This window comes from Ammospiza nelsoni, chromosome 31, assembly GCF_027579445.1.
Source record: "Ammospiza nelsoni isolate bAmmNel1 chromosome 31, bAmmNel1.pri, whole genome shotgun sequence".
Classification (NCBI taxonomy): domain Eukaryota; kingdom Metazoa; phylum Chordata; class Aves; order Passeriformes; family Passerellidae; genus Ammospiza; species Ammospiza nelsoni.
In genome coordinates, this window is record NC_080663.1 from 2405347 (window position 1) to 2431533 (window position 26187).

The window sequence follows — 26187 nt, forward strand, 5'->3', positions numbered from 1 at the left end:
GCGGGAACGGGGTGTGGCTGCTGCTGGGGGAGGAGGAGGAGGGAGGGAAGGGCAGGGATGAAGGGTGTTATAAATTGGAGTGGACAATCTGCCGAGTGAGTATAATCAGATTAAGAATTTTTATTGATTACAGCAAGCAAGGCAAAAAGCAAATCAGCGCTGGGTGACAGGGGAGTCTCCGCTCCGCCAACTGCCGCCCGCTTCTGGTATTTCGTGGGGTTTGTATACAGTCCTGCTTCCGGGTTGGCATGTCTTTCAGGGTAGTACTCTGTGCATTCTCCTCCTGTTGTTAGGCGGTCGTAGTCTGCCTTCCGGTGGTCTGAGGATGAAGGCTGGTAGTCTTTCACTTCTTGCCCCACAGTCAACCTTTCCTTAGTTGGTATGGTTGGTCTGGTTCCTGGAACTTTAAGCTTACTGAGCAGATAAGCAAATATTGTGCTATCAATCATAGCAGGCCCGCTACCCATGTCAAGGGCCTTGCCCCTTCCTCCTCGGCTAACAATAGGCACATAGCTATGTATAGTTACACATTGCTTATTTAGCCTTTCAACATATTAGCAGTTTAAGCCTTATGACATTTTGCAGTTTAAGCCTTATGAGATTTATTTTGCAGTATATTAGCCCGTTATATTCATCTTGGAACGTTCTAGCTTGTTACATCTTTCATTGCGGTTTTTCTATTATTGGCTTTTCACCTTTTCATAGTCTTTAGCAACTTGATGGACAAACTAAGACATTAACTCATTACAAAGGGGGAGGAGGAGGTGGGGTTAGGGAGGAGGAGCAGGGGGAGGGATGGAAGAGGAGGGATGAAGGCAGAGAGCAGCAATGGAAGGAGGAGAAGGAGGTGGGGTTAGGGAGGAGGAGGAGATGGGATGGAAGGGGAGGGATGGAAGAGGAGAAGGAGGTGGGGGTAAGACAGAGGGGGAGGAGGAGGGGGGAAGGAAGAGAAGGAGCGGGCGGAAGCTGAGGGACAAAGGCAGATGGAGGCTGAGCCGAGGTAGGGAACCACGCTGTCGATCCCTGCCTGAATTCGCAGCCCCCACCTGTGGGATCATTGTCCCCCCAGTCGCACCCATGAGCGAGGAGGGGGAGCTTGGCCGGATATCCCTGCGGGTCCCTGGGTTGGGGTTTTTGGGGGGATGTTTGGAGAATGAAGAAGTCCAAGGCTGAGCAGGAAAGGCCCCTCGGGGGTACATTGGGGGGTGGCGGTGGCGGCTGCCGGCAGAGGCAGCCTGGAGGAGCAGAGCCCTGTGTCCCCCAGGAGCCCAAAGTGGGGAGCCCAGAGAGGGGGGAGCGCCGCCATTGGCGGGAGCCTCAAGAGCCTGGAGAGGGGCAGGGGGGACTCCTTGGAGCCACTGCAGCCCAGAGCAGAGAATGAGGGGAGAAGGGAGCCCGGGAGCCCAAACAGCCCCAGCATCCCGAAATAGGCAGAGCGAAGCGGGGGGAGCTTTTGGCATTGGTGGGACTGCCAGCAGCCTGGGCAGGGCGGGCACCGAGGAGAATGGGGACCCCCAATCCAAGCGTGACCCCCAACAGCTGGGACAGGGGGGAACCTCCTGAACACCAGAGAAGAGGGCCAGGGACGGGGAACTCCTGGGAGGCTTTTTCAGGGCTGAATCTGGGTGTTTGGGAGGTTTTTCTGGAGCCCAGAGTTCCAGTGACTTGTAGAGATGGACTTGGGCAGAGTCACCTTCAAACTCAATGTGCTCATCCCTTGTTTTCCCCAAACCAAGATTTCCCATTGCCAACTCCTGGGAGGCTGCGAGGAGGAGGAAGATGCCCCAGGACAATGAGGTAGGTGAGGAGGAAGTCAGTGTGTCTGGAATGCTTGAAATCAGATGGTTTTGAGAAAGCTGCACAAGACAAACCTCAGAGACAGTAGAACTGATTTGAGCTTTGTAGCAGCCAATAGATTGATCAGCAGAAAAATTATATAAGAAGTAGCAAGTAAGGAGAAATAGAACAATGGTCTGTGCATTAACACTTATCTAGAATAACTCCCTAACCTGCGGAAAAGTATATCTAGCAAGATATTAGGAAGTTCCAAGCTTAATACTGGAGCTCTGTGCATTGTTTTTTAAGGCTTACAAGCAGGTATTGTACTTGAAATAAGCAAGCATTTTTTTAACCCTCAATGTGCTTATAGTGCTTGGATAGAACTACTGTCAATATGCTTTTGCTTTGTGTGATTGGTCAAAAACCTTTTAAAGTAAGTTTGAACATGAAGTCTTTTGTCTGCTACCTGTGAAGTGAGCTACAGGCATCTTCGCATTGTCATAACCAAGTAATGAGACAGATGGTTGGAAAATAACACAGCTCAGGATGCATTCCTAGCAGTCCAGTCCTGTTGGTGGTTTGTGCACAGCCCCAAGCTGGCGATGAGTGCCCCTTTCCCCTCTGTGCTGCTCCATCTCCCAGCCCAGCATGGCCCCGGCTGCAGCTCAGCCGTGGTGGGATCTCCTTGCCCTTGCCTGTGGCACGGAGGCAAATCCCATCCTGTCCTTGTCCTTCCTCCCCCAGAGCAGGAGCTGAGCATGGAGAGCAGGGAGGACAAATGCTCGCAGCAGAACCTGGTGGAAGAGGCCGTTTTGAGCGGCTCCACGGCGCAGGAAGACAACGGGGAGGAAAAGCCCTGGAGATGCCGCACCAGGAGGGGCTGCAAACGCAGCTGGCGGGGATCTGAGGGGGAAAGAGCCAGCCTGGGCCGGGAAGGCGGCCGGAGACGGAGCCAGAGCTCGGAGCTGGTGCTCCATGAGCAGCTCCATGATGGGGAGAAGCCCCACACGTGCGTGGAGTGTGGGAAGAGCTTCAGGTGGAACTCCGAACTGATCAAGCACCAGAGGATCCACACTGGGGAACGGCCCTATGAGTGTGGGGAGTGTGGGAAGAGCTTCAGCCGGAGCTCCAGCCTGATGAAGCACCAGAGGATCCACACTGGAGAAAGGCCGTATAAGTGTTCTGAGTGTGGGATGTGCTTCAGAGAGAGCTCCAGCCTGATCATGCACCAGAGGATCCACACTGGGGAGAGGCCCTATGAGTGTTCCAAGTGTGGGAAGAGGTTTAAGACCAGCTTCGTTCTCCTCCAGCACTATCAGATTCACACAGAGGAGAGGCCCTTCCGCTGCCCTGACTGCGGGAAGGGATTCAAGCACAACTCCACCCTCGTCACCCACCGGCGCATCCACACTGGGGAGAGGCCCTACGAGTGTCCCCAGTGTGGGAAGAGCTTCTCACAGAGCTCTCACTTGACCCAACACCAACGGAGGCACCACTAAGGGAAGCCCTGCGAGTGCCCCGAGTGCGGGCAGAGCTTCGTGCGCTGCTCCAGCTCCACCCCCCACTGGAAGAGGCACTTTGGGCACAGCCCAGGTGAGCCACATTCCCTGTGATCCATGTTGAGAACACACCTGGCTGCTTAGACTTTTGGTTTGGCCTTAATTTTCCTCTGCTTCATCTTCATCCTTTAAAAACACCCAAAACTGGGTTAAATGAAGGAAATTGATTGAATATATCTGAAGTTCCATAATTTCTCAATTGTTTTAGAGGGAATTTAGGATTTGGGGACGTTTTCTGTGTGGAGTGCTGCTGTTGCTAAGAGGAAGGAATTCAATGTCACCCTTCTTGTGTAGCTAAGAACTCCTCCCCTGACCCAGACCCCAACTCCACCCTTGGGATACCCTATAATAACTCCACGGCCCTGCCTTTGCCCTGTCTTTGGGTGGTAAGAAATGGATTCCCAAAGGATCATCCCTATTCCTACTGGATTCCAATGGATCACCCTCATTTTTCACTGAATTCCTCGAGGATCACGGTTTTCCCACTGGATTCTAAGACGATCAGCTCTTTTCCACTGGATTCCCAGGGGATCAGGCCTTTTCCCACTGGATTCCAAGGGATCAACCTTTTTCACTGGATTCCAAGAGGATTCTGACTCTGTCACTGTTGTTTTTTTGTTTGTACTACTGCATTTGTATTTTTAGTTTTTCCTAATAAAGAACTGTTTTTTCTACTCCCATATCTTTTCCTGAGAGCCCTTTAATTTCAAATTATTTTTATTATTATTATTATTGTTAGTAGTAGTAGTAGTAGTAGTAGTAGTAGTAGTAATCAAAGGATGGGCCATATAAAATAGTTCATGAAATATGTAAATGAGTATGGTTATGCATGAGGGTCTATGAATATGCAACAGGCTGATGTAATCAAGCCAGAATAATTAAAGGGTTGTCCCCGAAAATAACTGGGGCGTCTTGGTGGCCATAACAACCTTTGCTCCTTGGTCCTTGTCTCCCATGACATCAGCCTGTTGCATATTCATAGACTCTTTGCATATCCATAAACTCATTTACATATCATAGGAACAAAATTGGCTTCACCCTGTTTGGGGTCCCACCCCCATCCCAGCTCAATTTAGGGTGTCCCATCCCTCTCCCAGCTCAGTTTTGGGATCTCATACCCCTCCCAGCTTAATTTGGCGGTCCCATTCCCCTCCCACCTCAATTTGGGCGTCCCATCCCCTTCCCAGCTCAATTTTTGGGTCCCAACCCTCTATTCCCCACTCTCCCTCCCCTTTCTGATCATTCCCCCAATCCCCTCCCCCGTGTTTGGTTTTGGGTGCTCCAGGCCCCTCATGCTCCATTTTGGGGTCCCGACCCCATTTTAGACTAATTTGGGGTCCCCAGCCCATCCCCAGGGTCACCTTCCCCCCCCCCCCCCACCAAATTCCGCTCCTGGCAACTGATGAATCATCAGCGAGACACGCTCTGATTGGCTGGAAATTACCCGCGCGGTCTCTGAGTATTTACCGCAGTGAGAGGCCTTGGTCTGTGGCTGGCAAGTGATGAGTCAGAGTCGGGCCAGGCGCTGATTGGCTGAAAATCTCTGGGTGGGGCCAGTGCTCTGAGTTTACGGCCAGCAAGTGGAACGTCATCAGTGCCGCGGGATCTTTTTTGGGGTGGGGACGGGAGGAACTTGAGGTTTCTTTGGGTTTAATTATGAGGTTGGTTTGGGGTTTATTTGGGGTTATTTATGGACTAATTGGGCTTTATCTTGGGTTTTACTTGGTTTATTTCTGTTTATTTGGGGTTATTTGGAAATATTTGTGTTTATTTGGAAGTATTTGGGTTTGTTTGGGTTTACTTGGGTTTTTTCGGAATTACTTGGGGTTCTTGGGGTTAATGTTATTGTATATGGGCTTTTTTTAGTAGTACTTGAAATCATTTGGGGAATTTTGAGTTTAATTTGGGGTTTTTTTGTTTGGGTTTTTTTTGGGTTATTTGGGGCATTTTCTGGTATTGTTTAGGGTTTGTTGGAGGTTCTTTGGGGTTTATTTCGAGAGTTTTGGGGTTATTTAGGTTATTTGTGGTCATGTGGGGTCAAAAAATTCGTCAATGTTTCTCCTGCAAAACACAGGAATTTTTCCTTAAAAGTCTGAGAGTTTTTCCCCAAAAAACCGGGAATGTTCCCTTAAAAATCCGTGACTTTTCCCAGTCAATAGTGACGTGCCCCACCCCAAATCATCCAATCACCGCCCTTCCTCTCCCAAATTAACAAATCACGGTGGACCCTGCCCCAAACCAACCAATCACCGCGGGTCTCCTCTCAGCAAGTCCCGCCGTCTTTGCCTTTATCCAACCAATCACCGGGCGCCTCCCCTCGGCAAAACCCGCCTCCCCCTGCCCCATCCTGTCAATCAGCACACCATCTACGAAACAAACCAATCACCGGGCGTCTCCCCTCAGCAACTCCCGCCCTCCCCGTGTGTACCAGCCAATCAGAGCCGAGCCCAAAGCAGCGCCCCCTGACCCCGGGGCCGGGCATGGAGCGGGCGCCCCCTCCCCTCCCCGCCCCCCGGGACCACCTCAGGGACCCGCAGGAGCCGCCCGGGGCTCGGGCGGGTCCTGCGGGAGGCGCTGGAGAGAGCGGGGGAGGCACTGGGAGGGGAATTTGGGGAGGGGTCTTGAGGATGTTTGGGGGGGATTTGGGGAGGGTCTGGGGGGAACTTGAGCGGGTTTTAGCGGGGGGTGCTGGGGGGGCTTTGGAGGGGAATTTGAGGAGGGGTCCTCGGGGGGTGTCACGATCTGTCCTCACGGACGGGTTTTGTGATGGTTTGTGGATTTGATCTCAGGGTGCAAAAAGAACCGACACGGTACAAGGGGGTTTGCAATGATAATCGAAACAAATGCACCTTTATTGAATGACCACAGCGAAATGCGATAGAGGGATTAAGGGAGAGAAAAAGATGGGGGAAGAGAGAGACAAAAGAGAGAGAGAGAGAAAGAGGGGATAGAGCTACCAAACATAGAGATGAAGTCCTTTGGTCCAGTCCAGTCGAGGATCCACTGTTACGTCGGGGAGATCTCGAAGTCTCTCGCTAACTCAGGGGTTTTTATTATGATAACTCTATTGGAAATTGCGAGGATGGGGAAGCAGATACAATAAGGAATAGATGTAACAGGTAGTCCATGCTCTCATCAGTAAGCGAGAGCCATTGTCTTCTTGGTCCAGCGGTCACAACCTGCAGGCAAACATCTCGCTTTGGTCAGCTTGCCTCCCCCACACACCTGCCCCGGGCTGGGGGTTTCAGTCCCAGTCCTTGGAAGGAGCAGAGGGGCCTTTTCACATGGGAGTTCCATGTCTCAGTCCTTGATGGAGAGGCTCCTTACATCTCAGTCTGTCTGTCCTGGTGGGGTTAAAATAGGTGAGGGTCTTCTGTGGGGGGACCACCTGAAACTCAGGAGAAGTCCAGCCAGGCCGAGAGGTGGGACAGCTTCCAAGGCTGTTGTTGCACAAAGGGCACAGTGCCCCGTTCTTCTCATTGGGCTCAGTGTAGCACACAGCAAACAACAGCTGTGAAAACAGCAACTGAACACTGTGCTCTGGGGTCTCTGGGTCTTGTTGCATGTGACTTTCTCCTACAGAGGAGACGGGGGGCGGGGGTCTTCTCTTCAGTGGTCCTCAAATGACAATCGTGAGGCAGATGAGGGAAAATTCTGACAGACTCTCCCAAGCCACCACCATTTGTCCCCCTCCCTTTGCCCAAATCCCTCCCCATTGCCCCCCCAATAAACGGCCCCGGGCCCAACTGGGAAGCTTTACTGGGAGCACTGGGAGCAGGCACTGTGCGGGGGCAGAGTGCCAGCGGGGCTGGCGGGGACACGGGACCCCCCAAAATCAGTGGAGCGGGGACGGAGCCGGGGGTCCCGGCCGGGCCCGAGCCCACGGGGAGGGGCTGCGGCCGCCGCCGGCTCAGGAGCTCTGTGGGCAGAGAAAAGGGGGTGACACCGGGCTGGGGGCCCCGGCGGGAGCGCACACGCTCCGCCACGGCGGGGACGCCACCCCCGGCACCCGCCCTGACCTTCTTGCGCAGGGAGAAGCCGAGCCCCAGCGCCAGGAAGACGAAGCCCAAGACGAAGCCCCCGATGCCCGTCAGCATCTTGCTGCGGGCGGCGGCGGCGGCATCTCTGGGGGGTCCGCAGGGCTCAGCACCCCCAAAACCTCTCACCGACACCCCGAGCCCTTCCCAGCGCCCTCCCTGTGGCCCCCGGCCCAGCCAGGACACCCTGAAACCTCCCCCCGATCCCTTTCTGTCCTGCCCAGGAGCCACCAAAGCCCCTCCCGTCCCTCTCAGCGTCCCACAGCCCCCTCCCAGTTGCCCCCAGCACCCCAGGAGCCCCAAAGCCTCTCGCAGTCCCTTGGCAGCCCCAGCAGGACTCAGCCAGAGCCCTCCCAGTCTGTGCCCAGCACAACCGAGCTCATGGCGAGCCCCGCTTTGCCATCGCCGATCTCCTTCCAGCCCCTCCGGGCTCACTGCGATCCCTCCCAGTCACACCCAGCGCCCCCAAACTCCCTCCCAGTCACACCCAGCACCCCCAAACTCCCTCCCACGGCCCACCAGGATCCTCCCAAGCCCATCCCACCCTCTCCAGCATCCCCCAGACCCCTTCCCAGCCCTTGCCCAGCCCCCAGCCCTTCTCCCACTTCCAGCCCGGCTCTCTCCAGCTCCCTCCCAGTGGCTCCCAGCACAGCCCAGCGGCTCTGCCAGCGCCCCCAGGGGCTCCCCCGTACCCCAGTGCCGCCTCAGGGGCTGCTCCAGGCTGACGTGCTCCACCTGGCAGCTGTAGCTGAGCCCGCGCCGGGGCGGCGTTTCCAGCAGCACCAGCAGCTGGTAGGTCCAGTCCCCGTTGGGGACCACGTCGGTGGCCACCACGTGCTCCGAGAGCTCCTGCTGGCCCTGGAACCACCTCACCTGGATGGCAGCAGGGTAGAAATCCATCACGGAGCAGAGCAGGCGGCTGGGGCCGGGCTGGGAGCTCGAGGGGGGCACCAGCGAGATGGACACGCTGGGGGGCACTGGGAGAGAGAGAGAGGGAGAGCGGGGACACACTGGGATCAGCTGGGGGGCGCTGGGAGAGAGAGGGGAGGGCTGGGCTGGAGAGGGAGTGGGAACGGACTGAAATGGACTCGGAATGACAGGGAATGGATTGGGGAATGTGGTGGGAGGGACTGGGAATGGGCTCGGATGAATTGGGAATGTGATGGGAGGGAGTGGGAGAGACTGGGAGGGAGTTGGGTGACACAGAGAGATGGGAAGGAATGGGGGAACTGGGAGAGAGGGTGGAGGTCTAAGAGTGAACTGTGAATGAACTGGGAAGAGACTGGGAATGGACTGGGAGAGACTGGGGAGGAACTGGGCATGGTCTTGGAGGGACTGGAATGGCACTGGGAGGGATCTTGGTGGCACTGGGAGGAACTGGGAATGAAGTGTGCGGCACTGGGAGGTCGAGTCCGGCGCGAGGCACTCGGCGATGCGGGTCCGCCTGGCAACAGATGAGTCATGAACATGATGCGATCTCATTGGTTGCCAAGCGTCAACTTTACGGGTCGCTGAAATGGACGCCCGGGGGGGCACTGGGAGGGACTGGGAGGATCTGGAGACCCCGGGGGTGGGCACAAGGAGGGCTGAGAGCTCTGGGCCGATGCCCAGGGAGATTTTGAGGGGCTCCAGGCTCACTGGCAGGGCAGGCCCCGAGGGTACACGCTCTGCCTCTCGCTCACCTCGGCGCTCCCTGATGAACGGGGTAAAATTCTTGTACCAGCACCGGCAGAACCAGTCCACCGCAGTCCGTCTGTCCTCCATGAATACCGCGTTGCTGTTCCAGCGCTTGGCCAACTTCTCCCCATAGGGGGTGAGCCCCACAAAGTGCCCCACGTCGCTGTCGAACATTATGAACTGATCCCGGTTGTAGATGGATCTCTGGACGTACCTCACCTTCTCCGTGGCGTTAATGAAGTAACACTCGGAGTTTGTCATCCTTTGGAACACCCCTGTGTGTGCAGAACATAGATCGGGGGGTGCCTCTCCAACACCCTCCCCCAGCACCCCCAGAGCTCCGGTGCCACTCCGGATCCCCACTCCGCACCCCCTGTGCCCCTCGGCCGCCATGGGACACTCCTGCCCGCGCTGCCGCTTCCTCTTTGCCGCCCTTCCCCCATTTCCCCTTCCACATCCTCTCCCCTCCCACCTCCGGCCGCTCCCTAAATCACTTTGGGATGCCATTTCCCCATTTTCCCACAAATTCCCCAATCCCCAGGCCCCTCCCGCTCAGATATGGTGTCCCACCTCCGCTTTTCCCCGCTTCCCCACCCTCTCCCACCGCTACCTCTCCTTCCCCCACCCCTCAGCCCCTCCGCTCTCCCTTTGGGGGTCCCTTCCTCCTCCCCCTCCGTTCCGGCCTCCTCCCTTCGCCCCCTTTTCCCCCTTCTTCCCCCCTGTCCCAGCGCCTCCCGACCCCCGCTCACCCGAGAGCTCCGCGCCCGCAGCCGGGGGGGCTCCCAGCACCACCAGTGGCACCAGCAGGGCCCCAGCTGCCGCCCCTCGCCCCATGGCCGGGGCCGGGCAGGGAGCAGCAGCCCCAAAGCAGCCGCGCTGCGCTGGGAGCGCCAGTCCGGAGCAGGGCGGGCTCGGCAGCGCCGCGCGCTCTCATTGGCTGCCGCCGCTTCTGGGCAGTGAGGGGGCACGAGCTCTGCCCGGCAACCGATGAGGCAACGACCCGAGCTCTCATTGGCTGTACTGCCTCCTGCCTGCGCCGCCATTGGCTGAGGCCTTTCCGGGACCCTGCAGCCCCGGGCTGGGGGTTTTTTGGGCAGGGGGAACCTTGGGGCCTGGGCAGGTGGGAGCTCAGGTGAGCCCAGAAATGCGTGCCCAGGTGCGCGGCATCTCAGGGGTGTCCGTGGCGAGCGATGACGCTGGCCCGATGCCAGGCACCCCCAGAGCCGCTCTGTCCCTGCCCCCGCAGCCGCACAGGGACAGAAAATGGAACCGAGGGTTCCTGGCTGGGAACAAGGACCGGGAGAGATCCCGCAGCAAATCCCGCACGGGCACATCAGACCCGGCCTGGACACACGGAGGGAATTTATTACCAACCAAATCATAGCAGCACAAGGAGAAGGGAAAGAAATCTCTCCAACACCTTCCCCCTGCCCAACATGGATCAGCCAGAACAGGGGTCACCAGGGCTCTGCCCAACGGGAGTCACTGGGGATCATCCAGGGCAGATTCTCCCATGGGGATGGAGCTGGAGCAATGCACGGAGCTCTTCCTACACTCGGGACACTCGCAGGGCCTCTCCCTGGTGTGGAAGTGCTGGTGAGTGACAATCTCTGAATCCCACCTGAAGCTCTTCTGACATTCCGAACACTCCTAGGGCCATTCCCCAGTGGGGATCTTGTGGTACTTGCTGAGGTCAGAGGTCCCACTGAAGCTCTTCCCACATTCCCCACACTCCCAGGGCCTCTCCTGTTGCCTTCTATGTCAAGGCAGGCGACTGGTTCTGAGGTACAGCTCGACAGCCCACTCTCCAGGGCCGTTCGGGCCAATGACACACGCAGACACCAATGTGGTGGACGGTCAAATGGCGTTTATTACTTCTTCTTCTGGGGTCTTATAGTCTTGGGGGTCTCTACGTCAAAAAGGGGTTTGTCCTTCTTACCTATGGTTAGTAGGGAATGGAAAAGTACTGGGTAAGGAGTGGAAAGTTACTGGATTCAGTGGGGCAACATTCCTACTGTTAGTTTCTTATCTGTGAGTAACTGAGGGTCTTATCTATGGGGAACAGAGGGTCCTGGCTTTCCGTGACATCGCGACATCTTCCGCAGCGCCTCTCCCTGACTACCACACTCTCCCCAGTGTGGATGTTCAGGTGTTCCTTCAGGGTGGAGCTGGAGCTGAAACCCTTCCCACATTCCAAGCACTTGTGGGACTTCTCTCTGCCATGAGGCTTCTCCACCAGCTCTGAGCTCTGGCTGCATCTCTGGCCGCCTTCCTGGCTCAGGGGGGCTCTTTCCTCCCCACACCTCCCTGGGCTGAGTTTGCAGCCCCTCCTCGTGAGGGATCTCTGGGGCTTTTCCTCCTCCTCCATCTTGCCACAGCTTGGGAATGACAGACCCTGGTTTGGGGGAAACCAAGGTGGGAGCACCTTGGAGTAGCGGCTCCTCCTGGCCAGGTCCATCTCTGGAACTCAGCAGGAGTCTTGTGTCCATGAAAATCTCCACACATCAAGATTTAGCCCGAAAAAACTCTCCCAGGAGTTCCCTATTGCTGATCTCTCCACTTTTGGGGTTCCACAGGTTTCCTTTCCTTGGGATCATGGGGGTCCAGTGGTTCCAGGGGTTCTTCATTCTCCGGCGTCCTGCTTAGGGATGATCCAGGGGCTTTTGGGGGTCCATGGGGTCCCTTCTACCCTGATGTTCTACTTTGACATCCCAGGGATCCCAGGGGTCCCTCCTCTCCAGGCTCCCACCCTTTCCAGTCTGCCGGGGTCCCCCAGCTCTGGGATCGCCCCTCTCTGCTCTCCCTACTCTGGGGGTCCCAGGGGTTCCCCTCCTCTGCTCTCCCGGGGGTCCCCAGGACCAATGTCCTCCCCTGCCCATACTGGGCAATGGCCACGTGGGCCCCCAAAGATCCCCCAAGGGGCTCAGCTTTGGGCTCCTGCAAGATCCAAACCTACACACACAGAGAAAAAAACCTCCCAGGGACACCAGATGATACTTGGGGTCAATTTCACAATCTGCGAGCTCCAAACACACCCCAATAAAAAACCCTCTCGGGGACCCCCCCGATGGATTTGGGACGAGCTCCCCCTCCCCGCCCACCTGCAGGACGAGCTGGGGGCGATGGTCCCGTGGCTGCGGCCACAGGGGGCACTGGAACCTCCTGTTCCTCCTGTTCCTGTTCCTGCTCCTCCTGTTCCTGCTCCTCCTTTCCCTCTCTCTCTCCTCCTCCTCCTTCCTAACCCCACCTCCTCCCCAGTTCCTGCCTTCTGTGTATTTAGAGTGGGGAACCTTGCTCGTTTTTAGAACTAGAACAAAGATCCCAGACGGAACAAGGCTTGCTGCTTTTAGTCAGAAGCATCAGTGACTAAAGGTTACGTTTCCTTTGGTTTGGTGCCGTCCTTGTTCCTCCTCAGTGTTCAGGCTGGGCTATGGGATGTCCTTGTTTGCTGCATTTTCCGAGTTCCTCTTGCACCCTTTGGGCCATGGGCTGTGCCCTGGGAGGGTTCTTTGTGCTCCTTGGTGACACAGGAGAACCTTCCAGGCAGTTTCTACATGAGCTGCTGCTGGGATGTCACAGGAACAGCGCCACGTCCCCGTGGTGTTCCCGTTGCTGTGGGACACGGAGGCCTCAGTGCCCAGAGTGGCTCTGGGGTCGCTGCCGGAGGATCCTCCTGCCCGAGGCATTCTCAGCAGCCAGCCCAGAAGGTGTCCTTCTGTGCTTGCAGGTGTTATGTTTGCCCAATTATCCCATCATAAAAAAACCCCAAACAATATTTAAGGTAGCAGCAATTTTAATTAAATAGTTTAGCAAATATATAAATAAGGGATAATATGGTTCAAATAATAGCGCATAAGCAAAAACAACCGCGGGGTACGGAGGGCAGGGTTCAATGACCCTTGCCACTTCACGTACAAGTTTGCCAAGTGAAAGTCGCCCCTTATATGCCATGTGTCAATGCCATCTCCTCCTATTTTTGGTTCGTCACTTTTCTGTCTCCACCCTCCTCACCACCTTTACCACGCATGCGCCGCCACTCGGTTTGGTGGCACACAAGTCTTTGGGGGTCGTCACTGATGAAGGCCCTATAGTCTTCTTCATTGTCCTTTAATTCACCTTTGGGTTACACATGCACACCAAGCCAGTACAATGTAAGCCAAAACTAAGATATTACTACATTTTAGCATCAAAGCAATAAATCTCTTATAGCGGGCATTTTCCTTTGACCCAACCAGATGTTCACTTCTCTCAGTTAATTTTTAGTAACTGTTATCTCTTTCTTTTTCCTCCTATCCTTGAACATCTGCCAGGAGAGGGGGGTAGAGCCCCTCCTCTCCCTTCCTTCTTTGGCATTACAACTTTTAACTGTTTTATAATTTCCAAATATTAATTAGTGTATCAATATTGATTACTGTTTCAATTTTATCAGCATGAATCACACCTATTTACCACGTTGTTCTCTCTCAGTGTGTGCAGGGCCTGGATTTCCTCCATTCCAAGCAGGTGATCCACAGGGATCTGAAGAGCTCCAACATCCTCCTGGGCACGGACGGCTCTGTCAGGCTGGGTGGGTGTTCCTGGCCAGGCACGGCGCTCCCGGGCTGCAGGTGTGGGGCTGCTTCCCAGGGAGGGCCAGAGCCCCACAAGGGCTGCTGGGGGCACTGCCCGGCCCCTGCTGCCAGCTGAGAGCGGCTGCCCCTGCAGAGAGCTCAGGAGAGGAGCAGGGTGCCAGCAGTGCCTTTGCTCTGCCTATGGCCCTGCCAGAGGGGCAGCAGTGGGAATCTAAAGCTCCAAGGGAATCAGCAAAAGCCACTGCATGAAAGCTGAGGGTTTCTTAAAGGGTCCAGTTCCATCTTTCCTTGGCTACAGCCCTGAGGGCTTTTCCAGCTGACTTCACAACTGCACTCTCAGACTGAGAGTGGGGAATCTTGGTGCTTGGTCTCCTCATTCCAGCTGCCTTTGACAGGGTTTGTTTCTGTCCTCAGCTGATTTTGGCCTCTGCTCTCAGCTCAGCCCTGAGCAGGACCAGTGCAGCTCCATGGTGGGCACTGCTCACTGGATGGCCCCAGAAGTTGTGACCAGATCTCCTTATGGCCCCAAGGTGGACATCTGGGCCTTTGGCACTGTGACCATCGGGATGGTGGATGGAGAACCTCCTTACTTCAGGGAAACGGCGGCCATGGTAAGAGGCAAATTCTCCAGGGGCTGCAGAGGCCTGTGAGCACAGGGGGACCCTGCACTGGGAGCAGCAGCTGGAGGTTTCTGCACATGGGAAGGGAATTCCCAGAGGACTCCAGCCTCAACACAGATGAATATTCTTCAGTCTCCAGCAACAATTTGCGTTGGGATTTATGTTGTTGCAGCTCATCTGGCTGTGAGGATGACGTGGAAATGTGAAGCAAGTGCATCAGGTCTAATGTTACCTTGCAAGAAAACCCCACACCAACCCCAAATCCCAGCCCCAAACACAACAAGGTTTCTGCAGGAGCTTCTAAAAGACATTTTGCAAGATGATCTCCCCCCTGATTCTTCTCACTGGGAAACTTGTTGAGAACATGAAGATGATTGTTTAACATCCCCATAGTCTAACATATTTCTTTCCTAGTCCAAGCTACTTTCACTGGGTCACCAAGCCTGAGCTTTCAGCATCACAAACCTCCTGTTTCTTGCCTGGCAGTTTCTGGGATGGGGCATCAGGAATGCATTTACTTGAGTGTCAGTGGCACTGCAGAGATGACCTTGATGTAAGAATCCTCTGAAATAACACAGGCAGAGCACACTGACTCTGGAAAATGGCCTGTAAAGCTGGTGTCCCCATTTGGAGAAGCAAAATGTGCTATTTCTGATGGAGGTTCCTACTGACAGAGTCAGCCAATGAAACTGGCTCTCAAGGCGAGATCATTTGGATGTTGCAGTGGCTGTGGCAGCCCCAGGGTTTGGGTTTTTTGGCTGGCATAGCAAAATGAGCTCTGAGCAGCATCTGTGGCAGGAAGGAAAGTGCCCCTGGAGGTGGAGCTGAGGCCCCGGGGTGGATGTGAGCCCGTGTGGGTGTGAAGGGAGCTGGCAGAGCGCTGAGTTTGCTTTCCCTGCAGGCTCGCGCTCTGATCCGGCAGAACGGGACCCCGCAGCTGCAGGAGCCCCGGCGCCTGTCGGCTCTGCCGCGGGACTGCCTCGAGTGCAGCCCGGAGCCGGACGAGGAGCGGCGCTGGGCTGCCCAGGAGCTGCTGCAGCTGAGGGCCAGGGGCTGCAGGGGAAGCAGCAGCGCCAGGGAGGGGTTTTCTTGTGGGGCCCCCTCTGACAGTCTCCAGTCTGGCTGCGTTCCACACGCAGAGCAAGCAGAATCCTCGCCTGCTGTGGCTTGGCAGGCTCCTTTGGAGCTCATCTGTGCCTGGTGCCTCACAGCGAGCAGGGACATCTTCAAGCAGCTCAGGGGGCCCAGAGCCCTGCCTGACCTGAGCTTGGATGTTTCCAGGGAGGAGGCACCTCCCACATCTCTGGGCACCTTCTGTCAGTGTTTCCCCACTCTCCTGGTTAAAAAATTCTTCCTTAGATCTAATCTGAGCCTGCTTCCCTCTCCTGAGTTTCAAAGCATTTCCCTTTGTCCTGTTGCAAGAGAGCCTGTGAGGAACTTGACTCTGGAAAGTAACAGTTCATTTCTTTCCTCTTTATCCTTTGGGCAGCACCCATTTTTATCATCAGCCAAGCCTCTCTCCAGCCTGACCCCTCTGATCACTGCAGCAAAGCAACTGAGGGAGAAGCGGAGGAGATGAAGCACTTGAGGACAGCTTTCAGTTACAGTAGTCAGGACAACTAGTTAGTTATGGTAGTTAGCACTAGTAGTTAGTTATGGTAGTTAGGACAGCCTGTTTGTTATGGCAGTTGTTTGAATAAAAACTCTCTTAACCCTCAACTGCCTTGCCGTGTCCGTTCCTCCTCCCGCTGTGCCTCAGCTGCCCGGAGCAATGTGAGGGGAGAGCGGGCCCAGCCTGGCCCAGAGCTGAGCCCCAGCAGAGCCCTGGCAGAGCCCAGAGCAGCCTCGGCCCCTGCAGAGTCAGCCTGGAAGGAGGCGCTTGGAGCCTTCTTGGCTGCACCCGGCTCTTGGTTACAAACTGGGTGTGCTGGAAAATGCCACCGGCTCTGCACGAGGGCAGAAGGGGCCCAGGGAAGGCCCAAGCGCTCCATGCAAGGGAAAAACCTCCCCTGGGTCTGTTATAAATAACTGGGTAGTGTTGGCTTTTGCTATTATGTATTGACTTCTACAAATTTTTCTTAATCACACTGATTTTGATAGAGTACAATTTTGTCGTGGTTTCACTGACAGGAAGTAGGTTTTTTTTTTTTGGGATATGCTGTGGTTACCAATAGGTGCTCAGATTTTAATATTGGCACCTGATGTAGCCACTGAGGTTCGGAGACACCTCTGAGAACACACAGGGGTTAAAAACCAGAGCTGCTCCTCTGGGAAGCTTGTGGGATCTCAGCACCTCAGGATGGAGGTGCAGAGAGGCTGAGACCACCCTTGGGGGGCTCGGGAATCCTGGAATGTTGCCAGAAGTGTCTGGTGGCAGGATTTTGATCCTACACAGGAGATGAGACCTGTATGAAGACTGGGAGGAATTCACTGGGTGAATGGTGAAGGGATAAGTTAGTTAAAGTGTAAAACACAGGGTTTAGGATTTTGGTACAGGGGGGTCTAAAGAAGTAAGATGGAGGAATTGGGGCGTGTCCTGTCCTTCTTCTTCTTCTTCTTGGCCTCCATCTTCTGTGGTGGTGGTGGCACTTTGGGATTGGTCATTACTAAAAGTGCACCGGTTAATAAGGGTAGAAGGTATTGGGGAGAAATAATAAATATTGTATACGTAACTGTGTGACCACCCAGGGGGCTCGCAGTGTGCCCATGGCTGACTTGCTGTGCAGACCTCTGTCGGGCTGAAAGAAAATCTTTTAGATAAACAATTAATAAACACCAAGACCGAGACAAGATCAGAAGTCTCTCCTCGTCATTTGAAGCGTCGGCTCTCCAAGGCCATCCCTGGGCCTTTCCAGGCCACCTAAACAGCAACACAGAAAACCCTACAAGTGGCGTTCGCTGCGTGGGCACCCCCCACCAACCCTTTCGGGGGGGGATCAGCCCTGAAGAGCTGAAGAGCTGAAGAGCTGAAGAGCCGAGAGGGCAGCTCCTGAGGAGAGAAGCCTGAGAAAAAAAAAAAAAAAAGGAAAAGAAGAAAGAAGAAAAGAAAAAAAAAACAGCCAGAAGAGTCTGCAAAAAAACAGCAGTCACTGAGAATTCCATCTCTCAGCTTCTGCCGAAGGCAGTTCGTAGAGCAGCCCGGATCGGAACCAGAAGGCGCCTCTGGATCCTTCTCCTGTGACCTGCTGGACAGAGACAGGAGCCTCCGGACAGCTCTGACGACAGAGTCGGTGAGAAGGCCAAAAAATAAGAATATGGGGGGTACACTGTCCCAGGAGCAAAAACAAATTTTGTCCGCCTTACAAGGCGTGGCTCAAGCATATACAGAAGGGATCCCAAGAAAAGAATTAAAACAGCTGTTGTTGTGGGCAAGGCTTAATTACCCACTGGCCGAAACATGCCTGCTATTCGAAGTGGGGTTTTGGCAGGAAATTAATAGATACTTATATTTCTTAAAAAAAAAAAAAAAAGACGAGACAGCGTTAAAGCTGCTTTCGCCGGCAAGATTGATGCCAGAAAGGCATCTCTCGGCACAGTCGAAAAGACTGGGAGAGCAACAAAAAGTTGCGGCATCCTCAAAGGAGGGTGGGGGGCAATGCTCCAGGAGAAAAAATTTCTGGCCTCAAGAAGCCAGGGGAAAGGGCTCTCGAGAAAAGAGAGCAGGAAATAATATTAAAGCCCCCGGTCCCAAAACCCAGAAACCCCAAGAAGCTCCTAAAGCGTCCTGAAACTCCGGAGACTATAAGGGAGTCAGGATCGGAGGGGGGGGTGCAGGGGGAAGAGAAGGGATCGGGGGGGGAGGCGCTTCCTCGCGGGGGGCACGGCGCGGCAGCAACGGAGCTGGCGGGGAGCGCGGGTGAAGAGACAGAAAAAGGAGACGCGAGTGCAGGCGCGGCTTTTGTCAGCACAGCGCCGGGGGTGGCGGCCGCCCCAACAGGCAGGGTAGCAGAAAAACGCGCGGCGAGCAAAATTCGCAAAAACCGGGGGCGAGAGTCACAAACCAGCGCGGAGGCGGTAAACACGGGCGGCGAAATGGGGGAAAATGCGCAGCCCCAAAGGGCCACCGTAGTGAGACGCGGGAGGCGCGCGGTTGTGACGTCAGACCTGGTGCGGAGATCGGCTCGGATCGCGGAGCGAACCCGGGTGCCGGCGGGGGGGCGGGCTGTACACACACTGGCGGGAATGGACACAACGTCAGAGGGGGAGGAGACAGAGTCAGGGACGGACCGAGGGGAAGAAACCTCGGAGGTGGAACTGGAGGGGGAGAGTGACATCAGCTCGGGAGAGACAGGGAGCAGCTCACAGAGCACGCATGCGCAGAGTGTAGAGCGCAGGCGGGGGCGGGCTCAATCCCTTGTGACGTCTCGGGTGACGAGGGGCCGTGCTCGGGACTCTACGTCCCCCAGCACCACACCCTCTCCAGAGTTGATACCTTCGGATGAAATCCTCGGAGTCCCAGTCCCTTCCCTTCAAGGGAGACGTTCTGGTGTTCAAGTTCCATTTTCAGTTGAATTAAAAACAAAGCAGATCGCCGACACGGTAGCCGACCGGAAGAGGAACCGGGGCAGTCGAGATCATTCCGTCATCCGAGCTGGGGAGGCCGGTGACAGCGCCACCTAGTGACAGGAGGACAGAAGCGCACGACATGCCGGACCGGTTCGGCGGAGCCACAGCGCCATCTCATGGCGAGACTGCAACAATGCAGCAAATTTTTCCAACATTATATAAAAAGAAAACCACTTCAAAGAAAACAATATTAACACAACAAAGGGATTATCCATCGACTTCGGGATTTCATGAAGATGATGAAAGCTCAGATGAAGAACAACTACAAGGGGAAGATGTCATAAGGATCACAGCATCGGAAGGTGTTCCGACATGGATGCTGTCAGCAGCAGAAGCAGCAAAAAGCTTCTTGCATTCAGTTGATGCAGCGAAAAAGAAATATCAACGGGATCCTCGAGTTTCCTTTTCGGATTTAGGAGCGAGGCCAAAAACCTCAAGGCGAGAAAAGAGGCACAATGAATCACCGATGACATCCACAACACCATTGTTCATGCAAATCCCCATGGAACCTCAAGAAGAGGAATTTGAAGAGCCAGTGAAGACGATGGACTGGAAACAGATTAGAAAAGCATTAGCAAAAGAAAAGCACTTATTTCCAGGATCAGGAGATTTGACAATGCCAGTGACATATGATGCCCAGGGGCAGAACCCAAGGTGGGAAAGGATGGGTCACGAGACACTTAAAGACTTGGGGAAGGCAGCTCAAACTTTTGGGCTGAATTCACAATACTTCAAGCAGCTATTGAGAGGAACATTCGCTACATATGACCTCACACCATATGACATTCGAAGTATTGTGGCAATGATTCTTACTGACACGCAAAGTCTTGTCTGGGAAAAAAGGTGGAGAAAATATCTTGCTGAATTGCGGAACAGATATCAAGGCGGGCCAAACGCGAACCTCACAGAAGGGCAACTAGCAGGAGATCCGGAGATCCTCCAGATGACAACCCAGGGGAGCAAGCAGCGCGGCTTCCACGAAGAGTGCTGAGTGACATCAAAGAAGCAGCGCGATTGGCAATCATGCAAATTACACCAACAGGAGCTCCAGAAGTCCCGTTCTCTTGCATCAGGCAAGGTCCCACAGAGCCATTCATGTCGTTCATCGATCGACTCACGCAAGCCGTGGATCGACAAGTGACGAACGAAGAAGCGAAGAGACCTCTCTTGGAGAGTTTAGCTTTTGGCAATGCCAACCCGGATTGTCAACGGGTCATCAGCACCATGCCAGGACGGCCATCCTTGGCAGAGATGGTGGAGGCATGCAGCAAGGTGGGAACGCCTCAGCATGTCGCAGCGATTGTGAAGAGTGAATTAAGAGAGGAATGGGAAGAACAGTTAAAGGGACATTCAGAAAGGCAAGCAGAGAACAAGACACTGGAAAAGATGTTCGAAAAAATACTGCAACAGCAGGACGAGAACATCAACAAAGTTCTTGCAACGATGCAGAAAAGGAACAATCCCCCGAGAGGACAATGCTACAAATGTGGGGAGTTTGGCCACATGAAAAGGAATTGTCCACGGACAAATCCGCCAGCGCCAGCACAGAAGGCGGAAAGGCCAGTTTGTGCGCGGTGCGGAAGAGGCAGACATTCAGCAAAAGAATGTTATTCCCGGACAGACGTGGACGGAAACCCGTTACCGCGTCCGGGAAACGGAAAGCTCAGCGCGCCCATAACTTGCCAGCGCGCTCAGACACAAGTACTGGCGGTGTCACAAGAGCAGACGGGGCAATCATCAGTGAGCGACAAGCAGATGCCCTCAGCAAAACCCTCAGTCGATTCCACAGTGACCCAGACCTCCTCCCACCAGGGGCACAGTGTGCACTGGCAGCTTCAAAACTAGTATGCTTTTTAGACGAAAGTCATGCAGAGATACCAACGGGTATCCGCGGGGACTCATATAAGAAACAAGATTTCTTAATAATCGGACAAGACAAATGCAGTATTCTTGGACTTATTGTCTATCCAACAGTCATCTCAGCGGACAAAAATACAGAATTAACAGTTTTGGCAAGAGCGCTTCGTCCACCATTGACTGTACCAGAAAACACTGTGGTTGCGAGAGCTTTCGCATTACCGCCACACGCAGTTGGAGAGGTCATGTCAATCTTCGACGAAGAAGGTTTCCCTATGAAGGAACATGTTGAAGTACATACAACATGGGTGAAACACATAGGTCGAGACCGACCCACGCTCACATGCCAATTGACATGTGGGGACAGAACAATAGCGATCAGAGGCATGCTCGACACAGGGGCGGATGTAACGGTAATATCGTACATCTTTTGGCCACGCAGTTGGAGCTTGGTCGCGCCATTGGGCTCTCTCTCAGGCATAGGGGGAGCATCTCTGTGTCTGCAAAGTGAGAATTCTGTCGTTGTCACAGGACCAGGAGACAAGACGGCGATCATTCGTCCTTTTGTCGTCCAAAAGCCGATCACAGTCTGGGGTCGGGACCTTTTGGCACAATGGGGCGCGAAGATTGAGGTGGATTTTTAATAGGGGTCACTGCAGCACTCGCCACACTGAAGCTGACATGGAAAACCAATGATCCAGTTTGGGTGGATCAGTGGCCCCTTGAGCGAAGAAAATTGAGTGCTTTGAAAGACCTGGTCCAAGAGCAATTGCGAAAAGGACACATCAAGCCAACGGACAGCCCTTGGAATTCTCCAGTGTTTGTCATCAAGAAAAAACTATCGGGCAAATGGAGATTGTTACACGATCTCAGGAAGATCAATGAAGTCATAGAAGACATGGGACCCCTTCAGTTGGGACTTCCATCTGTCTCAATGATTCCCAGAGATTGGCAGCTTGTGGTCATTGACCTCAAGGATTGTTTTTTCAGTATTCCACTCCATCCAGATGATGCTCCGAGATTTGCCTTTTCAGTTCCGAGTATCAACAGGGAAACGCCTCTGCAGCGGTACCATTGGGTCGTTCTTCCGCAAGGTCTAAAAAATTCTCCGACAATCTGTCAATGGTACGTGGCACGAGCTTTGGCACCAGCGCGGAAGAAATTTCCGAAGGTGAAGATCATTCATTACATGGATGATTTGCTTATTGCAGCGTCAACACGGCAGGAGCTGCAAGAAGCTCGTGACTGTGTGATTGCAGAGGTGCAAAAGGCAGGTCTGGAAATCAGCATTTCAAAGATTCAAGAGGTTGCACCTTGGAAATATCTAGGGTGGAAAATTTCAGAAAGAACAATAAAACCTCTAAAAATGGAGATCAGCACCAAGGTCAGCAATTTGCATGATCTGCAACAGCTTTTAGGAGAAATCAACTGGATGAGGCCAGTCTTGGGAATCACGAACAGCGACATCCCAGCGCTGCTTGATCTTTTGAGAGGAGACGCAGACATCCGGTCTCCCAGAACACTCACGCCAGAAGCGAAAAAGGAGTTGGAGAGAGTCGCAGACGCGATACAGAAAAGGCAGGCACATCGATTTGTTCCAACGTTGCCTTTTCAGTTGGCAGTGCTGGGGAAGAAAACACAGTTCCATGGTTTGATCTTCCAATGGGACGAATCGCAAAAGGATTCTTTGATAATCATAGAGTGGATTTTCTTACCACACAGGCCCGCAAAAACAATTCTTACAGATTTAGAGATGGCAGCACAGATCATCATAAAGGCAAGAACAAGGTTGCTGACGATGGCAGGAAGAGAATTCTCAATCATCAGACTACCTCTGAAGCGAGACTATTTCGATTGGGCGATGCAACAATCGAAAGATCTGTTAATCGCGTTGTTGGCATTCCCAGGAACTTGTACAGTCCACTTTCCGCGACATAGAATACTGCAATCGCAGATATGCTATAGAGCAAAACCAAAAATGAGTGAAGAGCCTTTGGACGGGATCACAGTGTTCACGGATGGCTCAGGAAAGACACACAAGTCAGTGATCACGTGGAGAGACTCAATGACAGGGGATTGGGAATCTGACGTGAGGATGGTGCAGGGCTCTCCACAAATTGTGGAGTTGGCAGCCGTTGTCCGAGCATTTCAGTTGTTTGAACAACCTCTCAATCTGGTGACAGACTCCGCGTATGTTGCGGGTGTGGTCAGGAGATTGGAAGGTTCGCTCTTGAAAGAAGTCAGTAATGAGGTTCTATACTCATATCTGACAAGCTTGAAAATGCTGCTAGAGAGCAGGGAAGGAAAGTATTTTATCACACACGTTAGAGCGCACACAACACTTCCGGGGTTTTTAGCGGAAGGGAATGCTCGGGCGGACAGGTTGACGATGCCCATTTCGCAAACACTGCCGGACATTTTTGAGCAGGCAAGATTAAGTCATGCGTTCTTTCACCAGAATGCGCAGGGGCTAATAGAATCCTTTCGCCTCACAAAGAGTCAGGCGAGGGAAATCATTAGTGCCTGTCCAGATTGCCAGCTTGTGCAGCCACCTTCCTCTACCGGAGCCATTAATCCGCGGGGGCTGCAAAGTCTTCAGTTGTGGCAGGCTAATGTCACAAAATATCCATCTTTTGGAAGGCTCAAAAATGTTCATGTTTCTGTAGATACATTCTCAGGGGCAGTCTTTGCATCAGCACATGCAGGGGAAACGGCAGACCATGCTTGCCGACATTTCCTGCAAGCATTTGCAGCGTTAGGTGTGCCTCAGGAGATAAAAACAGATAATGGGCCAACGTATACAGGCAGGGTGCTTGACAGATTCCTGAAGAGGTGGGGTGTCAGACATACGTTTGGTATTCCACATTCACCCACAGGTCAGGCAATTATTGAAAGAACACATCACACCCTGAAATCCCTTCTGGACAGACAGAGAAGGGGTGAACCAGAGGCAACACCTCACATGAAATTAAATAAGGCACTGTATGTGTTGAATTTCTTAAATAGCTCATCCTCAGAACCTAATCCACCAATCGTGAGACATTTTTTGAATAGCACACAGGCAAGGCTAAAGGAAAATCCTTTAGTTTTGATCAGAAACCCAGAGACAGGACAAATAGAAGGTCCTTTCAAACTAATCACTTGGGGCAAGGGTTTCGCTTGTATCTCCACAGATCGAGGTCTGAAGTGGGTGTCGGCACGGCACGTGAAGCCATTCCAAACACGAGAACACGAGAACGTTGATCCAAAAGACAAAGAGACGAGCACTCAAACGGAAGTCGAGACTCAGACGGCAGTGAACGATTCAGAAGAAAAAATAAAAAGAAGCTAAAGACTTTGGGGGAATCTTCTCTAGGGTCTTGAATGGAAAACAGAATAATAATTTCACGCAGGAGCGGAATTATGGGTTTTATGATGCTTATCTGCATCATTCTTTCATTTGTTACAGTAAACAATGGGGGTAATTTACCTATCTGTCAACCAAGGCAAAATGTATGGGAGACTTTAGCTCAGGCAGCAAATTTAGATAGTATTTGCCTGACACATTCGAGGCCAGGAAAACCATTTTCAGCATGCATGGTTGGATTGCCAGTGGACGAATGGCCAGTTCCAGGGTACTCTGCAGTTAACATTTCGCAGATCATTAAAGATCCTGTGAAAGAGTGGTGTGCTTGGACACATCTACTTCCTGTGGCTTCTACAGAACCTTAGGAATTGGAGATTTTTGGGTCCATGACAATGGAACTCTGCATGCAGTTTGAGACTCCGAATGTCACAAAGGCGAAAACTATCGATTTGACTCCCATTCATGAATTCTATAAGAATGCGTCAGCATGGTGTAAATATATAGGGAAAACTACCAAAGGATCGGTCCAAGTCCCAGTGCAATTGCCACGGGGTTTGTTCTTAATTTGCGGAGACAGAATTTGGCACGGCATTCCTGCTAATGCCACGGGAGGTCCATGCAGCATTGGGGAAATTTCAATGCTATCGCCTGATTTGAACATGTTAAGGGAGAAAAAAACGCAGAGAAAAAAGATCAATAGAACAATATGCGGCAGATTGCAATGATAAAATGTTTTCTTGGGACAAGAAAGCGAGTATTGCTACCGCAATTTTCTCACCGCAAACAGCATCAGGGGTAGCCTTGACTCAAATCGACCGCATGGGTTGTTGGCTGAGCAAACATGCACGGTCTGTGTCTGTCGCATTGGATGACATGTTAAAAGACATCAGTGGTACAAGGCAGGCGACTCTTCAAAACAGAGCGGCGATCGATTATCTATTGCTCGCTCATGGACATGGGTGTGAAGAGTTTGAAGGGATGTGCTGCATGAATCTCTCAGATCATTCAAGGTCAAGTCATGAAAGTATCAAAAATATAAAGGACAGCATAAATAAACTTGGCGAGATCACAGGATCATGGATCGATCAGCTGGTAGACTTCTTTGACATCTCTCCCATTTGGAGAGGAATTTTAAGAGTAGGGTTCTATGTTTTAATAGTTCTCCTGGTCCTCATACTTGTCATCCCATGCATATTTGCATGTTTAAAACACGCTATGAATCGGATAGTAAAAGAGATCTTCCTGGTGCAAACAGAAGGGGGAGATGTGGGATCTCAGCACCTCAGGATGGAGGTGCAGAGAGGCCGAGACCACCCTTGGGGGGCTCGGGAATCCTGGAATGTTGCCAGAAGTGTCTGGTGGCAGGATTTTGATCCTACACAGGAGATGAGACCTGTATGAAGACTGGGAGGAATTCACTGGGTGAATGGTGAAGGAATAAGTTAGTTAAAGTGTAAAACACAGGGTTTAGGATTTTGGTACAGGGGGGTCTAAAGAAGTAAGATGGAGGAATTGGGGCGTGTCCTGTCCTTCTTCTTCTTCTTCTTGGCCTCCATCTTCTGTGGTGGTGGTGGCACTTTGGGATTGGTCATTACTAAAAGTGCACCGGTTAATAAGGGTAGAAGGTATTGGGGAGAAATAATAAATATTGTATACGTAACTTCGAGTATAAAGATAAGTGACCGCCCAGGGGGCTCGCAGTGTGCCCATGGCTGACTTGCTGTGCAGACCTCTGTCGGGCTGAAAGAAAATCTTTTAGATAAACAATTAATAAACACCAAGACCGAGACAAGATCAGAAGTCTCTCCTCGTCCTTTGAAGCGTCGGCTCTCCAAGGCCATCCCTGGGCCTTTCCAGGCCACCTAAACAGCAGACACAGAAAACCTTACAAAGCTCTCTTGGGACTTTGAGGGAAAAAGGTCGAATCTCCCTCTCCCGTCCAGCTGCTGCTGCTGGGCAGGGGAGGGGCAGCCATGTGGTAGGCCTGGGCCTGGACAGAGATGGGAGGTGAGGCGGCCCTGGAGGATGGAAGGGTGGAAGAGCGCCAAGAGACATCGGGCAGCCACCCCCCCCCCCTTCCCCCCCGCAGGGCAGAGAGAGAGGGAGAGCCAGCATCTGAATTTGATAGCGGCCGGCCCAGGAGGAGAAGGAGGGGGTTGCAGCGAGAAGGTGCCC

The 26187-nt window shown here is 53.2% G+C and overlaps 2 protein-coding genes and 2 pseudogenes across 4 annotated transcripts in view; 2 read left to right on the top strand and 2 right to left on the bottom strand.

Annotated features, from left to right (window-relative positions):
- The window catches only part of LOC132085561 (zinc finger protein 850-like), a 221297-nt pseudogene extending 217969 nt beyond the window's left edge, over positions 1–3328 (top strand).
- Positions 1–26187, top strand: part of LOC132085611 (class I histocompatibility antigen, F10 alpha chain-like) — a 777359-nt gene that overhangs the window by 474666 nt on the left and 276506 nt on the right. The gene's annotated exons all lie outside the window — the stretch shown is intronic.
- LOC132085554 (uncharacterized) overlaps positions 1–26187 on the bottom strand; it is a 560373-nt pseudogene that overhangs the window by 116995 nt on the left and 417191 nt on the right.
- LOC132085614 (class II histocompatibility antigen, B-L beta chain-like) lies at positions 7429–9886 on the bottom strand. The gene is made up of 4 exons (XM_059491076.1): positions 9802–9886; positions 9058–9327; positions 8068–8352; positions 7429–7463 (listed from the first exon to the last, which is right to left on the bottom strand). Exons 1-4 carry the CDS (start codon positions 9884–9886, stop codon positions 7429–7431), a joined length of 675 nt encoding a protein of 224 aa, XP_059347059.1.